Source organism: Acomys russatus, chromosome 7, assembly GCF_903995435.1.
Source record: "Acomys russatus chromosome 7, mAcoRus1.1, whole genome shotgun sequence".
Taxonomy (NCBI): Eukaryota; Metazoa; Chordata; class Mammalia; order Rodentia; family Muridae; genus Acomys; species Acomys russatus.
Genome location: NC_067143.1, coordinates 39,056,027 through 39,072,184, shown reverse-complemented (window position 1 = coordinate 39,072,184; position 16,158 = coordinate 39,056,027). Strand labels below are relative to the sequence as shown.

At 47.0% G+C, this 16,158-nt stretch overlaps 1 protein-coding gene across 1 annotated transcript in view; it reads left to right on the top strand.

Annotated features, from left to right (window-relative positions):
• Positions 1-16,158, top strand: part of Arnt2 (aryl hydrocarbon receptor nuclear translocator 2) — a 152,159-nt gene that overhangs the window by 58,097 nt on the left and 77,904 nt on the right. The window contains exon 5 of the mRNA XM_051148863.1: positions 3,670-3,883. Within this exon, the coding sequence (XP_051004820.1) occupies positions 3,670-3,883 (214 nt within the window). The remainder of the gene's footprint in view (positions 1-3,669; positions 3,884-16,158) is intronic.

Below are 16,158 nucleotides of genomic sequence, written 5' to 3'. Positions count from 1 at the left end.
CCCATTAATTTATTTTATTTTTCCCCATTAATTTATTTACTTAATCACTTTATGATCTGATCACAGCCCCTTTCCTCCCCTTTACCCAGTCCCACTCTCATGCCCTCCTCTCCGCCATCTCCCACTTCTCCTCAGAGAAGGGTAGGCCCCCAAAGGGTACCAACCCATCCTGGCACCTCAAGTCACAGCAAGACTAAGCATATCTTCTTTCACTGAGGCCGGACAAGGCAGCTCAGCTAGGGGAAAGGGATTCAAAGACAGGCAACAGAATCAGAGACAGACCCTACACTCCAACTGTTAGGGGACCCACAAGAAGAACAAGCTGCACATCTGCCACATATGTGCAGGAGGCCTAGGACCAGCCTATGCATGCTCTTTGATTGGTGGGTCAGTCTCTGTGAGCCTCTGTGGGCCCAGGTTAGTTTACTGTGTAGGTCTTATTAAGAAGCACTCTTTAAGAGTGCCAGGTCTTTCTATTTTCTGTTCTTTTAGCTCCCATAAATCTTAGTAAGGAGTAGTTTTTTAAAAAGTGTGATGAGCATGTTGACACAGGAAGATGGCAGTAACACTATAATTCCTTATGTAAGGGTAGCAAGAGAGTAGTCATGCTGTGAGAGTCACAACAGCAGTGATGATGATGGCTACAGGGTTGTGATGATAATAGCTATAGGGTTGTCACAGCCAACACCAGAAGGCATTGTGGTGTCCCAGTCCAAGTCTCATCTTTCTATGCTGTTCATTTACTGCTCTTCATCTCTGTTTGGCGGGTGAGGGAGTTGAAGCTTGGAGAGAAGCCCTTGAATTTTCCAAGTCAGTTGCTTAGAGAAGGAAGTGGAAAGTGGTCTGCTGGATATCCCTAAGCCCATGCTAACCGGCTCTTATACCCATGCTTCCTGGGGAGAAGAGATGCCTGAAATAGCAAGACAGCACTAGTAGGCGGGTTACATGAGCCAGGAGGCTTGTCTTCTTGGTCCTTATCCTTCATGTGGTGGTCACAGTGAGCATAAGCTGGCACTTAAAGCTCCCTTCAATCCACTTCTCTGACGGAACATGAAGTTTTGGATTCCTGACTTCCATAGCCTTCCTAAGATACATGAGCCGATGGGTTTGGTGGGAAGCGGTGGAATTGCATGATTGTCAGAGGTGTTAGTTTGGAAGTGCTAAGCATCCCACGTGTGGAATCTTGAGGAATGGGATGCTTAAGAAGATAGAATGCGAGGCCAAAATGAGATTGAGCGGAAGTGACTGGGTTGTGCCAGAGGCTGTGCTCAGGACAGAGGCTGTGAAGGAACCAGAGAGTGAGCACAGGAGAGGTGAGCATCAGGGCTTTTAAGAGGGGCACAGTGTGTGCAGAGGGAGGAGTGGAAAGGGCACGAGGGCTCGTTAGTTGTGCTGGTGCAGAGCATCTGCCCATGTTGCGGCAGCAGGGTTAAAGAACGAGGAAGATAAACCAACGCCATTGCCCTCTGTCCTGTGCAGGTGTTTTGACAGGTGCCTTACATAATCTGATCCCTTGTAAATCTTCCCCAGGGCCACTTGATCCCTCACGATGAGGGTTTCAGGAAGAAGATAGTGGCTATATTTGATCTTAGAGATAATGGAACTTGGTGGCCTGGGTACAGGCTTCCACCCTCATTCCCATCTCTATGAAACTGAAAAGCATGCTAGCCCCCAGCGCTGCTAATGTGGTGAGGGAGGCATCCCTGTGTAGACTGGTTAACATGGGGATGGTGCTATAATGGAGAGGAATGGCGAGGCGTATGTCTTAAATTGATTTAAGTACTACTAACACTGAGGTCAATACAAAATGCTCTCCCTGGATTTATTTAATCATTACCTAAGGACTCTGAGCGACTGCAGGGGCATGGCAGGGAGAAGGCAAGTGCACATTTATGTGCCCTATCCATGCCTCTTTCTTGGTCACATGTAGACAGAGCCCTACTATGTGGCAAACCCTTACTTAGCCCTGCACATCAGAAACTCATTTAACCTCCTAAAATTTCACTGAAAGCAAACTTTAGGAAATAGCAGAAGCCAAAGCCATTAAATATCGCACCAGAGTTAAGTAAGTGGAAGGGCATGGATGGGATCTTTTTCACTCCCAACCCATCCTGTCTAACTTGAGAAAGGAGGAAAAGCCGGTTATGAGCAATGAGCTCTCAGATGATGAACCTCAGGAGAGAGCATGGGAAGAGATGGGTGAGGGTGCCTCTGTCCCATTGGACCTTTGCAGTCCTTGCAAACTAGATAAAAATATGCATGCATAAACCAAGCCACCTATCCTCCTCCAGTGACATAGGATCCTCTTCTTCCCCAGACATCTTACCCCATTAAAAAAAAAACAGATCTTCCTGTTAGGAAGATTTTTCCTGACACTAAGAATGAAAAATGCTGATGTTCTTAGAACCACAGACACATCTAAGAGACACAGGAAGCAGAAGCTCACATGGGAAATTGACAGAGTCAACTTTTGGTCAAAAAATGCTTGTGCCATCTGCATTCACTCTGGTTTCCCAGGCTGAGCACATTTATGTGTGCCTGCATACAACCACAAATTTCCCAAGCTGAGGACTTGGGTCTTTGGACACTCTTGGGCACTCGGAGGGCATTCTGACCAGAGGCTCTGGTTCCATCCTTCGCTTCCTCTCAGATGCTGAGTGTTGTGTGGTAGCTATTCCATAGGGTTGCTTGCTAACTGCTGACCCCCAAAGGGCCTGGGCAGTGTGTGAGAAGGTTGAGGTGGTGGGGGCATACTCTAGTAGTTGTGGAAAAGTTAGCTCCACACCCCCTGCCTGCCAGGAGTCTGGGTGTTTCATTTAGCTTGATGGGAGAGGGTGTAGATAGTCACCGCTGAGCTGCCTTTAGCTGTGGATATCTCGTTTTATAAAAGCTGCCTCATGTGTGGGCCCCTCAGGTGACAGCGGATCTTCTTGCTGCTCATCCATCAGTTCTAAACACTTCTTTTCTGCCTTTAGACTGTCATATCTCTAGTAAGCCTCGGTGACCCCAGGGCCAGCACACCAGCCTCTTCTCAGTGTTAAGTGATATGGCTAGTTCACTGTTCTTGGCTGCTTCCTGTGCTGTCCTTGTCTGCTGAGATGATGATGATGATGGCGGCGGCAGCTTTCAAAGTTCTGGTATATCCCAGCAGATATATATAAGTAAGAGGGTGCCCTTATGTTCAGGGTCAGACTTGAGCTGGGACATGCTGGAGCTAGAGGAACCAGAATACAGTGCCTGCACACAGCAGGAAGACATGTGGTCTGTTTCCTTCTCTCCTGTCTCCTTCTCACCCTCCCGCCTTCCTGCCACCTAGGACCCCTTATGCCATGCACTGGGTGCGGGGCCTTTCCACAGTATGATGTCATCAGCTTCAGTACAAGAGGGCAGTACCTCAGGTAACTGGCCACCCAGCATTCCCTGAACACCATTACCTGCTCTTTCATCTCTCTAGGCTAGAAATGTCCCCCCTCATCCTCTCCAAGAAAAGACAGTGTTTTGTGCATTTCTCCATAAATCAGCGAAACGGGGACAATGACGTTCATCAACACAGCCACTTGCACACCAAGATGGGCAGCCACATAAAAGAAGGCTGAAATTGCTCACTAAGAGAGGGCAACTGACCTGGATTTGTTAGTGCACTTGCTGACCGTGGCCTTGTCTCCCCAGGAACTGAAGCACCTCATCCTGGAAGCCGCTGATGGATTTCTGTTTGTGGTGGCTGCTGAGACAGGGAGGGTGATCTATGTGTCTGATTCCGTCACTCCTGTTCTGAACCAGCCACAGTCAGAGTGGTTTGGGAGCACCCTCTATGAGCAAGTGCATCCTGATGACGTGGAGAAACTGAGAGAGCAGCTGTGCACTTCGGAAAACTCCATGACAGGTCAGGGTAACCTTTGGGTGGTGACCATTTGACCTTAAAAGTTATTCTTCCTAGCCAGACGAGGTGGCACACACCTGTAATCCCAGCACTCGGGGAAGCAGAGGCAGGTGGATCTCTGTGAATTCAAGGCCACCCTGGTCTACAAAGCGAGTCCAGGACAGCCCAGGTTACACAGAGAGACCCTGTTTTGAAAAAAAATTGTTCTCCTACCAGTGGTGGGGCACCTATTTAATCCCAGCACTTGGGAGGCAGAGGCAGGCCAGCCTGGTCTACAAAGTGAGTTTTAGGACAGCCAGGGCTATGCAGAGAAACCCTGTCTCAAAAACAAACAAACAAAAAAAGCAACAACAACAACAAAAAATGTTTTTCAGTAAATGCATTGGCAAGCTGGAAGTCAAAAAATATCCTAAAGATGAGGTGATATGTTTTATTTAGTTTGTATAAGGGCTCCTCCATTCACAATATATTAAATTTTTTAGTATGTCACCTTTTTTCTAAGTTTTACCTGTGATTAAAGCATGTGGTCAATAGGGGGTACTCTTGCTACCAAACGGTCTATGCATCACTGTGGTACCTGTTACTTACAACTCAGGCCTTAGCCACCTGAAATACAGTTCCTTATTGAAATATTTAAGTAAGTCAGTCCTGCCATAACGTAACACTTTCTTCAAAATCACCTCTTTTACAAACATATGCAGTAAGACCTGTAGTGTTTATTTATTAGGGAAAGTGGGTTGGGAGTAAAACAGTCCACCGCAGACAAAAGTAAAAGTAGAAATTTACTGAAAACAACAGCATGGCTTTAAGTGACAAGTGGAAATACATAAATAATAGTAAGCATGGCTCATGGCCTGGAAAACGACAAGTTTGGCTGAGGAAACAGCTCTTAGGATGTGCTGTCACGTGTGTGTTCTTATGAAGTGCTACCAGGGCAGTCGTTTGGAATCAGTCAGAGTTTAACATCAAATGTAGATGACGCATGCTGTACTCACTCATTATTGGTAGATGGCTGGGGGGTGTGAATGATTCAGCTCTCTATGTGGCTCGATTCAGCCAGGCACTGTTTTCTGTGCTCATCTACTATTTTTCAGGGATAAGCAAACACAAAACTCAGGTTTCCCACCAATTGTTCCCTGCCATCCCACTCGAACCAGAACAAATGTATATTTTCATAACAGAAGTTACAGATATGTTCTATCAAAATATTTGCATTCCTCGATATAGCCTACATCTGTGCTATTTTCCTCCCTGACTGCTCCGTATGCTGCTGGGCTCTCATATTTGTGTCTAGCACAGTGCTAAATTCTGAAGGTTTGCGTGTAGCAGCCACTCAGTAGAAGCCTAGTGAATAAGCGAGTCACTGTACTCAATCAGGCCTTTGTGGCATGTGCCATAGACTAGGTAACTCCAACCACAGAAATTGTTTTTCTCTCAGTTTGGATGCTGTAAGTTCAATCTCTTCCTCTGCAACAAACCACTGTGATCCATGTAGCTTTAAGGGCTGAGAAGGTGGCTCAGTGGCAAAGAGCACTCGCTTTTCTTCCAGAGGATACGAGTTCAGCTCTCAGCATCCACGCTGGGCAGCTCACGACTGCCTGTACCTCCAACTCCAGGGCATCCAAAGCCCTGCACTCACATTCACATACTCACACGCACAAATTAAAAAATAAAAGGTGTGTGTGTGTGTGTGTGTGTGTGTGTGTGTGTGTGTGTGTTCCAGTTAGTTTTTGTCGTGCTAAATCTCTATTTATATGTATTCTCACAGTTTTTGAGATTAGGAGTCTAAAATCAAGCTATAAGTAAGTATGTCTGGTGAGGGCACACTTTCTGGCTCTTGGCTGATGCCTTCTAGCTGTGCCCTCATGGGGTAGAAAGGGTTACCACAGTCACAAGGGCTCCATCCTCATGACATAATAACCCCCGTCACCCCGGGGATCAGGATGTCGCCCTGCCAAGTTGCAGTCAAGGGTTTGGTTCATTTCATTCACGATGACGGCATCAGCAGGGCTGCTTCTCTCGAGACCTCTTGTTGGTTTTCAGATGCTTCCCTTCGAATCCTCCGAGATCTCTTTTCTGCATGCGTTCCTCCTCATCCCTCCCCTACTCTTTTGAAGGATACCAGCCATATGACCTAGTTTTATCTTAATTGCCCCTTTAAAAGCCCTACTCCAAAAGCAGTCATTGTCTGAGGTTCTGGGAGTTAAGTCTTCAACCTATGAATTTTTGATGGAGGGTCTCAATTCTACCCATAAGACTTAGAACCAAATCCAGTCCTGTGGTGGTCCAAACTGGTAGAGGTTATGCTGTTCCTGAAGATCAGTAGTCACTTTCTCAGTGCTCGTGGTCCATGGATCCAGATTTAGCATGGGGATAGGACTTGTGTGTCAAAGAAGAATGCAAGCTCAGATGCAGGAAGGCACTGTTGCTGCCTCCCTGGGCGCAACAGAGAATGTAAAGTTCAACACTTGGGAACTGTGAGAGAAGTCATCCAGGAAGTGTTGGCTGTAAAGCTGAAGTCACCTCCTCTGGAAAGAGCTGGTTTTTCCCCCACTAGAGTTTCTGTATTTGGCCACAGGATGTGGCTTTTCAAACCCATCAGGACACTCAGCTGGGGCATATGGCCGGGGAAGTGGTGGCCAAGGGCAGTACAGGTTCAGTCCAAAGGTGTTGCTAACTGGCTCATGAGGGGCTCCTGGACATTTCTGTGAGATGTCTTCATGCATCTGACTGAGCAGAAAAGGCTTTGGAGGCATTGTGAGCATTAGTTACAGTAGCCAGAGATGATACAGTGGGTCTGGATCCTTAGGGTGTACGAGGAAACAGGATTCTTTTTAGGGTCACATAGTGAAATGGACTCTTCCAGGATACACACAAGACATTTGAGCTGAGAGAGACTGCTTGAAAGGGCTCCTGGCAGCACAGTTGCATGCTGACTGACAAGCAAGGGGTTCTCTGGTTGATTATTAAGTATCCAAAGTATACATTTAATACAATTTATGTGTTCCTTGGCGCTATTGATTATTGGGCAAGAGTCTCAAACCCTTCTGTCCCTGAACCTTTGGTCTGAGGTCAGAAATAAGCAAATATGGACCACTTGAGGAAGTTAAGGTGACAAGGTCAGGGAGCTAGGTGAGGCCTGCTGGAATAGAGGTGTCTTGAGGAGAACAGCCAAGCCCCTCCCTTAAGGAAAACTCCCTTCTCCTAGGGAGTGGATGTCCACTCATTGAACCTGCAGCACCATCTGTACTGAACATAGACTGAGGAGGGGATGCTCTGTGTGTGCAGTCGGAGAAGTGACAAAGAGGGAGCCAGAGCAGGGTGATCAGCCTGCCCTGTCGGCCCAGGGGACCTCAGCGGTGATATTTGCACAGAGGTGAGGTGTCAAGAAGAAACAGTGGGGCTCCTTTGTGAGTTAAATCTTTCCATAGGTGGTCAGGTGTGACCAAGGGTAATAAGAAGATGCTTGAGAGTACCACGGGATGTGCACCATCGCAATGGGCTTGGTCTTTCTGTGAACAAGCGTTAGACTCTAATGTTATTGAGAGACAATGATGGTGCCCTCAGCTGGCAACAGCAATGCTGAAAATAGACACAGCCTTTCCCCTATGCTTCCATAGCACTCCCTGAGCTCAGCCTATTGCTTGGCCTTGGGTCTCTGCATCTGTCTCCATCAGATGCCAGAGGAAGCCTTGCAAAAGACAGTTACGCTAGACCCTGTCTGTGAGCGTAGCAGAGTATCACTAATAGTGAATGTGGTTGGCCCTCTTCCATGGGGTGGGTCTCCAGCTGGGCCAGTCACTGGTTTGCCATTCTCTCAATCTCTTCCATCTTTGCTCCTACACTTCTTGTAGACAAGACACATTTTTGGTCAAAGGTTTTGTATGTGGGTTGGTGTTCCCCTCCCTCTGCTGGGAGTCCCCCCTGGCTACAGGAGGTGCAGACTTTATGCTTCCTAACATCCTTGCTTGGAGTCTCAGCTAGGGTCACCCCCCCATAGACTCTCAGGAGCTTCCTCTGTCTCAGAGACGATCCCCCCGACAGGTTTCTGTTCTCTCTCCCAATTCTCCTCACCCCCTCCTCCTCTCTCATCCCACCTGATCATCACTCCCGTTATCCTCCTCACCCTATCTCCCATTCAGTTCTCTCCCTCCATCTACTTTGGGTGTCTGTTATATTTCCTGTTCTGGGTGAGATTCAAGCATCTTCCTTTGGGCTCTCCTTGGATGCTTTGGGTCTGTGGATTGTAGTATGTTTATCATGTGGCTAATATCCACTTACGAGGGAGTACATACTAAGTGTGTCTTTCTGGGTCTGGGTTACCCTACACAGGATGATCTTTTTCTATTTCCATTAATTTGATCGCAAATTTCGTGATTTCCTTATTTTTTAGTAGCTGAGTAATATTCCATTATGTAAAAAGACTCCACAAGAAGACCTACAGAGTAATCTAACCTGGGCCCACGAGGGCTCACAGAGACTGAACCACCGACCAAAGAGTTTGCATGGACTGAGCCTAGACCCCGTATACATATGTAACAAATGTGCAGCTTGGTCATCATGTGGGCCCCCTAACAATAGGAGCAGGGGCTGTCTCTGAATCTGCTACCTACTGCTGGGTTACTTTCCCTTAGCTGGGTTGCCTTGTCACTTCCTGGTGGAAGAGGGTGCAATGACTTGAGATATCAGCATGGATTGGTACCAAGTGAGGGTCTCCTCCTCTTCCCTGGGAGGAAAGAGATGGGGTGTGGGGTGGGAAAAATAGAAGAGGAGGAAAGAGTCTGGGGTCTGGATATAAAGTGATTAAATAAATAATAAATGGAGGGGGGAATAGAGACAGCCACAGAAAGGGAGCTGGGAGAGTCCTTTTTTTCCGTCTGGTCCTTTCTTGGGAAGTTCCTTTCGCCTTTGATCTTTGTCCTTATGGCAGCACAGGGGATTCCTAAGGTTCCTTCCAACTTTGACTTTATATTCTCTCTAAAGTTTCCAAATAGGATCTAATTCCCTGGTTAGAGAATGGGAGGAAGGAAAGAAGGGTGTAAAACCTGGAGCAGTAATAAGATAGGCCAGTGCTGGGCTAACATGCTGTCACCAGGATTCCAGGAGGCAGCCATGGCCTTGCGGAGCAAGTAGGGGTGTGTCTGATAACCTATATCCAGCCTCTAGTTATGGTGTTGATGGCTCTGGGTGCAATGTCCACCAACTGGCAGTATACACTGAGTGTCGATGTGCTTTTCAATAGACTTACTCATAAAAGCAGGTTCTGTACAGACAGCTTGACACAAACATGAGTCCATGTGTGGAGGCCTGACCGGAACCTAGCCCTGAACTTCCCTTAGGAGTGGTAGTTCAGTGTTTACGCAGCCAGTGTCCACAAAAGCTTTATGAAGCATAACTGAATCAAATAATATGAGCTGACCCTGAGTGTTGTCTTTCCATCCCCAGTGTTCCTTTGTTTCATGAGGAGGCTCTCAAGCGACATCACACATTCGTATGCAATGCTGGGCTTTGGGCTGTGCAGCACCTAACATGCAGAGTAGCTTTCTGCCAAAGTCTCTGTGAGTGTTCCAGGCTTGCCTTTGTCAGCTCTGTTTAGACTCCTCTGCTCTGTCCTTCCCTGACCCTTGCTAAGGGCTAAGTAGACTCAGTGCCAGGCTTCGAGGCCAGCCTCTTAATCCAAGGCACTTGCTGGGATGGTGGAGACAGCTCTTCAGCACAGCATGCCCTATCTTGTTACAGTCCCAGGCTTCAGCCCCTCCTCCTGCCATTGTCTCAGGAACTTCAGAGGAAGGAGAGATGCTGTGAACAGGGGTGTGTAAGGCGATCCTGAGGAGAAGGAGGTATTGTTGAGACCCAGGAGTGCCTTGTAGGGAAGGGGGTTGCAGAAATAACCACTTCAGACCTCTGAGTGATCTAAGTAGTCAGTGGGGAAACAGGTGGGGTGGGTGTGGAAAGGCCCAGGGCTTTCCAGGTGACAGCAAGCCCTCAGGTTCAGAAAGCAAGCAGGAGGCAGCAGAGACGCCAACCAGGGGGTGGGGTGGGGGGAGCCAATATCCTCTCAGTGTCTTCTGGTGGTTGAACTCTGGGAACCCTTGATCCTAGTGAGCAGAAACAGAAGCTTCTTTGCCAACAACCCCAGCACCTCACTGGGAGGAATGGCCTTGGTTCTCCAACCAAGAAGAGGATGTGGGAGAGGTTAATCTGTGGACATTTTAAGAGGAAGTTCATTTGGGCCATGTCCCCTGCATTGCCTTCTGTGGTTAGGGATCTGTAGCGTTCTCCTGCATTCAGGCAATTGGGTCAGCATTCTGGGCCAGTAGAGGCAAAAACTTTGAAATAGACTGCCCAATGGTAGAAGTGGGTACAAGCAAAGAGTAAACTACTTACTTACTTACTTACTTACCTTCTTTCCTTCCTTTCTTCCTGCCTTCCTTTTTTCAATGATTGTATGATTATTCATGATTCATTAATTCATAAATACCTGTCTTGTCCATCGGTGGGCAGGTCACGTGGGAGTCTGCTGGCACTGTGCTTATCCTCTTGAGCTCCGAGATTCTGTTTATGAGTAAACCCCCATTTTCCCAACTGTTGCAGCCCGAATTCCTTGTGATAATCTGGGGGGAAACCAAGCTAGGTTGGTCCCCAAGGCTTCATCTGGAAAGCCCCAGTGGATGAGTTACTCCCCCATTCATCTGCGATTAAGCTTTCCTATCTCCCTTTGAGCTTGGCTTGAAGTCCAGGGATGCTTTGAATCTTGGATCACAGTGTTTGGCCAGGCTCCAGTCTGGGCACAGATAGCTGCTCTGAGAGTCGGCCACCAGGGAGCCATTTTCAGCCAGCTGTGTTCACGGCCTCTCATCGGGCATTTTCCATGAGAGTTTCAAGATGCCACATACACTCAAGAGTCTCCCCGCCTGTCTGGGAGAGAAAACACTTGTGGAATTTTAGATGCTTGTGACTTTCATTTTCTCATTCAACAGTAGCAGTGAAATATTAATCCCTATTAATTAATCTGCTTCCATTTTGTGGCACTTCTTACACACTGAAGAGACTAACCACCCATATTGCACACCAGCTTCAGGCACTTACAGAGAACTGGCAGATACACTTGCCCAGAGTTTGGTGAGGGAGCTTGGTCCAGGTGATGACTTCAGGCACACAGGAGGACTGCTGCATTGCAGTCCTGAACATAGAGATTGCCTCCAATATCCCTGCAGTGCCAGCCATCAGTCTAGCACAGCGGCTCACTCCAGGTAGGTCAGGGTAGCATCGAAGGCTCAGGAGCACATGAGAGGTGGGCAGTGTCAGAGCTGTGGGACTGAAACAGACAGTCCAGGTGTCTCCTCACCTTCCAGGGTCTCCAGCAGTGGTTCTCAATCAGCTATGTGAACCTCAGTTTTGAACCTGCTGGAAATGAGGATCACCCTGCACCCACTAAATCGGAAACAAGGGCCCAGTAGTCTGTCTATTCATGTGCTAGTCCTTGAGATGCACACTGACCTCTGGAAACTTACTGGTTTAGTGGCATCATTTTGGAGTTTTGTGTCAACCTCCTCAGGCTGAGTCCACCATTATTCTTGACCTTGCCTGGTTCTTGGACTTCAGTTGAAGTTTCACCATGGAAGGTTAGAATATTTTGTGAAGTTTCTCATTGGTTATGGGACTCATTGATTATCTGTACTGGGTAGGTCAATCTTGGTGAGAATTGGCAGCAGTACTCTATAGGCCATAAGCATTTGAATCTTCTGGAAATTTCTCGAAACATAGACTCATGGAAGGCCTGTTGCCAGATGTGCCAAAGGCCAGGCAGAGACAGGGCGCACAGCACAGGAGGAGTGGTCCTGGGAAAATAGCTGGCAGTTGTCACCGTTCAGTCTCAGCCCACCCAAGGCAGCTGGGCTGCCTTGGTAACACTTCACAAGAGAGGGCAGAGGCAGACTGTGTGGAACTGAGTGGTGCACTTGGGTCCTTCAGGGGAAGAATGTGAGGCAGATAATTGGTCCCATGGGAGTTCTGTGAACTGTGCAGTCCACCCTGTGGTATCAGGTCAGGAAAAAGATGGTGTGTTTCCAACTGTCAGTCATGAAGGGAACTTCATGAAAACCATATTTTCAGATACATAGTTTATTTTCTTTGGAATGCCCCGACTTAGTCTTTGGACTAGTGCCAGAATCTGAAACCCTGAACACACCCAGCAGCCTACTTCTTGCCATATTAGGTAACACAGAAGAAAAAATAATTCTGGATTTTTATCTCAACTGTTAACACTGTTATTGAGTTTCTGTTGTTTGAAAGAAAAATGAAACATCTTAATGCTTAGAAGGATGGGTTTATTTGAATTAAGCCATTGAAATTGCCCAGCTGTGGAGTAAACACACAAGCTGCAGGGAAAGTGCCAGGAGTTGGGCTGCGAGGGGTGCCCAGCAAGTGCACAGTATAGAACTGAGCACGGCAGCCGGGTGTTCTCTCTTCACAGAGACACTCCCACTGAAAAGCACAGCGCCTTCCATCCCAGATGCTTCTCTGGAGCTGGTTCAGTTCTTTCTCGTTGTTAAATATTTACACAACCTGCCTTGTCTTGCTTCGTGAATACACAGCATGCTGACGCCCCCCCCCCCCCCCTCCCGGAACTGTTTGTGTTTGTTTCTCCTATTTTATTTTGAAGGCTATTTCATGAATCTGGACAGATCTCCAGCCGGAGCTGCTCGGTTCATGATTGTGGTGGTGTCACAATAGACGAAGGAACCAGAGCAGTGTTTCCACACACACTGCAGTCTCCAGCAGGGCTGCCTTCCTTGCATCCTGCCAAAAGTCCCACGAGATGATCTAGTGGGACTTAAGCATGGGACCAGAGGAGGGGGTGATGAGAAGGAGGTGTGGGGACATGGGGAAGCAGTTAGGGGAGGTGGAGGATCCTGCTGGTCCTGGTGACATTTGTTGTCCATGATTCTTTACCTTGAGAACTTACTAACTCAGATCGAGTCACTTCCTCATCTATAGATACAGATAACAGTGTATCCCTAAGGACCAATACAGAGCATTCCAGTGCTCATGTGTGGGACAGCAGTTGATGGGTGTGTTTGGAAACTGATACCTCGTTCGTTTCTGAATAAATGAGAATGGCACTTGAACCACTAACACAGATGATGGCTTTCCAAATGTCCCCGCTTGCCCCGCTTCATTTCTTTTCTTGCCCCCTGAAAGTGTCTTGTCAGCACAGGCTTGGAAGGAGCCCAGGGAGAAAAGCTGTGCATCTCGTCCTCTCTTAGCCCTGTTGGTTCCATCATCCATCAAGCACAGGCTCACCGAGTACCAATGAACTTCACAAGATACTGCGCTAAATGTTGGGGATGTGGTAATGAATTAGACCAAAGTGGCCAGGCTTTTGTGGACTTTGCAACTGCGGGGGCGGACAACAGACACAAGAGAAGGACTTGTGTTTAGTACATATAACATGGTAGGACATGGGGTAAAGTCCTCAAGGTCAGCAAAAACCAGCAGCACAGTATTGGACCTATCTATATGGGTTGGGGAAGGCTGTGGGGTGAGTGCTGCTTTGTAAGATCTGTCAAGGAAGCCAAGGGTGGACCAGGTAAGGCTGGGCCATGGGGGAGAGGTGGTACTTATTCCCAGAGCATCTTGAGCCTTATGCCTTAGAGTCTAAGAGTTTCCTGTGTCCCTGTTGTACGTGAGAGGAGGATGAGAGTGGGAAGCCAGATTGGCTGCCTGTAGGAAGCAGAGTTCATCTCAGGAAGAAATGGAGGCTTCATCTCAGGAAGGTGTAGATGCTTAATTCCAGAGACGGAAGGACTCAGTTCATAAAGGTATGGGAGTTATCCAGGTAAGAGATGGTGCAGGCTGGGGCTGGGTGATGATGTGTTCCTCTGTCTGCTATAACGAATGATTCTAACCTGAGACAGCCTAAACAACAGGAATTTGTTCTCTCACAGTTCTAGAGGCCAGAATTTTGAAAAGCTAGCCTGAACTGGACTGGTTTCCTTCTGTGAGTTCTCGGTGAAAATATATTGTAAGCCTCCCTCATCTACAAGCCTACCCTTGTAAATGATGCCTCTTGATCTGTGCCTCCAGCATTACCTGGCATATCCGTGTTCTAGTTCCCTTCTTATCGGAACACAGTTATGTTGGATTACTGCCCTCTTTAATTTAGCATGACTTCATATATACAAAAAGACCATATTTCCAAAGAAGGCACACAATTCCAGGAGGATGTGAATTTGGGGGAGTACAAGATCAAATCAAGTCCAGGTAACAAAAGTAGAGATAGAAGGAAGTGTTTATATCCAGGGAACTTTAGGCATAAAAACCAATCAGAGGAGCTGACACAATGGCTCTAGTTATTTCTGTAACCAAATAGAAATGACTTTCGTCAACTTTCAGCTGGTGTATGTACTCACGGATAAAACGTTTCAACTGGAAGTGAGTATGGCCATAGATGAAATTGGAAACCCCCCTCAATGTCCCTGAGCTATTGCTGTTGAATCCAGTCACAGAATTTATCACCCCCACCCCCCTGTGGTGTGTTTGTGGATTATGATGGTCTCCTGGACTTACCTAGCTTCTTTGCCTAGATCAACTCAGCTGCAATGTGACCTGCTCAAACATGAGGATATTCAGGGCTGTTACTGTTATAACTATGAACCATCTTGCTCTATGAGTCAACATTATCAAAATGCCAAGAATGAATCTTGCAGTCCTGGGGGTGACTTGTGACTTCACTTGCCTCAACATCTTGGCATCCTGTCCACTCAGCTGGACGTGTGATGTAGATTGGGCCGTGCTGCCCAATTCTTCTGCAGTTCCTTAGTTGATCTCTTTTCATTTCTTTCCCACCTGACCACCTAGCTGAAGTAGGTTTAAGTCTTCACCAGTTGGGATAATGAGTAGGATATTCCCGTCCACACTGATTAGATCTGCTGGAGTTAGAATTCAGACTCTGTCAGATCCAAGCAGCCAAACGTACCTCTTCATGATTCTTGTTCATGTCCTCAAATCTGCCTGGATTCTAAGCCTGGGATTCTGTCTTTCTTCATTTGCCTTCCTCTGTTCTGATCAGTTCATCATCTGATGCAGAGTCCTAGCCAACATCCTCCTGCCTTGGATCAGACCCACCATTTTGCTCTGTCTGCACTGGCAGAAGCAGATACAGACACATACATACCTGTGCCTATAGGGATAGAAGAGGACCTTAGATTCCCTGACACTGGAATTATAGACTGATGTGTGCTAACATATCAGTGCTGAGACCCAAGCCCAAGTCCTCAGCAAGGGGAACAAGTTTTCCTAACCACTTAGCCATCTCTCCAGTCCCATAATCTCTATTTTTAAAAGCAACTGTGGTTCGAACATGAACCAGAGGCTAGCTAAGAATTCCCATACCCCAATACAATCTCTGGGAACAACGAAAGAATAAGAGGAAAGAGACCATGAGTAAAGTTCAATCTGTCCTATACCTAGGAGAGAAATTTCAGAAAGATAAAAAAGCTACTTTTGATTTTGTTCTACCAACAAACAGAACGTTAAAGATGTGTAACGTGATAGAAAGTACAGAGCATCTGTACTTCGCACGCCCTGCCAGAGTCTCCATCTCTTGAGCAAGTATCTTGCATCCACAGACCACCCTCTAGAAAAGAAAACCATGACAAAAAAAATATAGCCCAGGAATAGTATTGTTTTTAAGGAAGATGTAATTATTTTGAGTTGTTTGGAACGTTTTGAGAGACACTGAATCATTGCTTCCTGGTGCTATGATTTAGATCTTGGTAAAAACCTCACGTGACGGTCAGACTTTGTAAAGCCTTTGGTTAAAAATAGCTTGATTGCAAAACCCCAGTGTGCTCGAGAAAATTAAAATAGTTTCCTCCAGCTTCACCAGAGAATGACACACATCTCCCCCTGAAGTGGCATGACCCAAGGCAAACGGTTGAATGGAAATTCACTCATAAGCCCTGTCTTTCCTCTTCACTGCCATTTCGGTGGATGCTAATTGGAGAAAGCATCTGCATCCAGTTTTCTTTTTATTTTTGTAAATTCTTTGCTTACACCCGGACGAAAAGCCTCCTCTGCCAATTGCGTGCTTAGGCATTGGTCCAATGGAAAGATGCATGGATGGCTTGCAATTTTCCCCTTCAAGTGATGACATAAATTACTCCCCAGTGAGCTATTTACAATGTCGTTCTTTAACCTTGACCCAGTACACATATTCTGAGGACTGAGAATCACAAGCGCTCTATATAGTGACTGCCTGTCATTCATCTGTC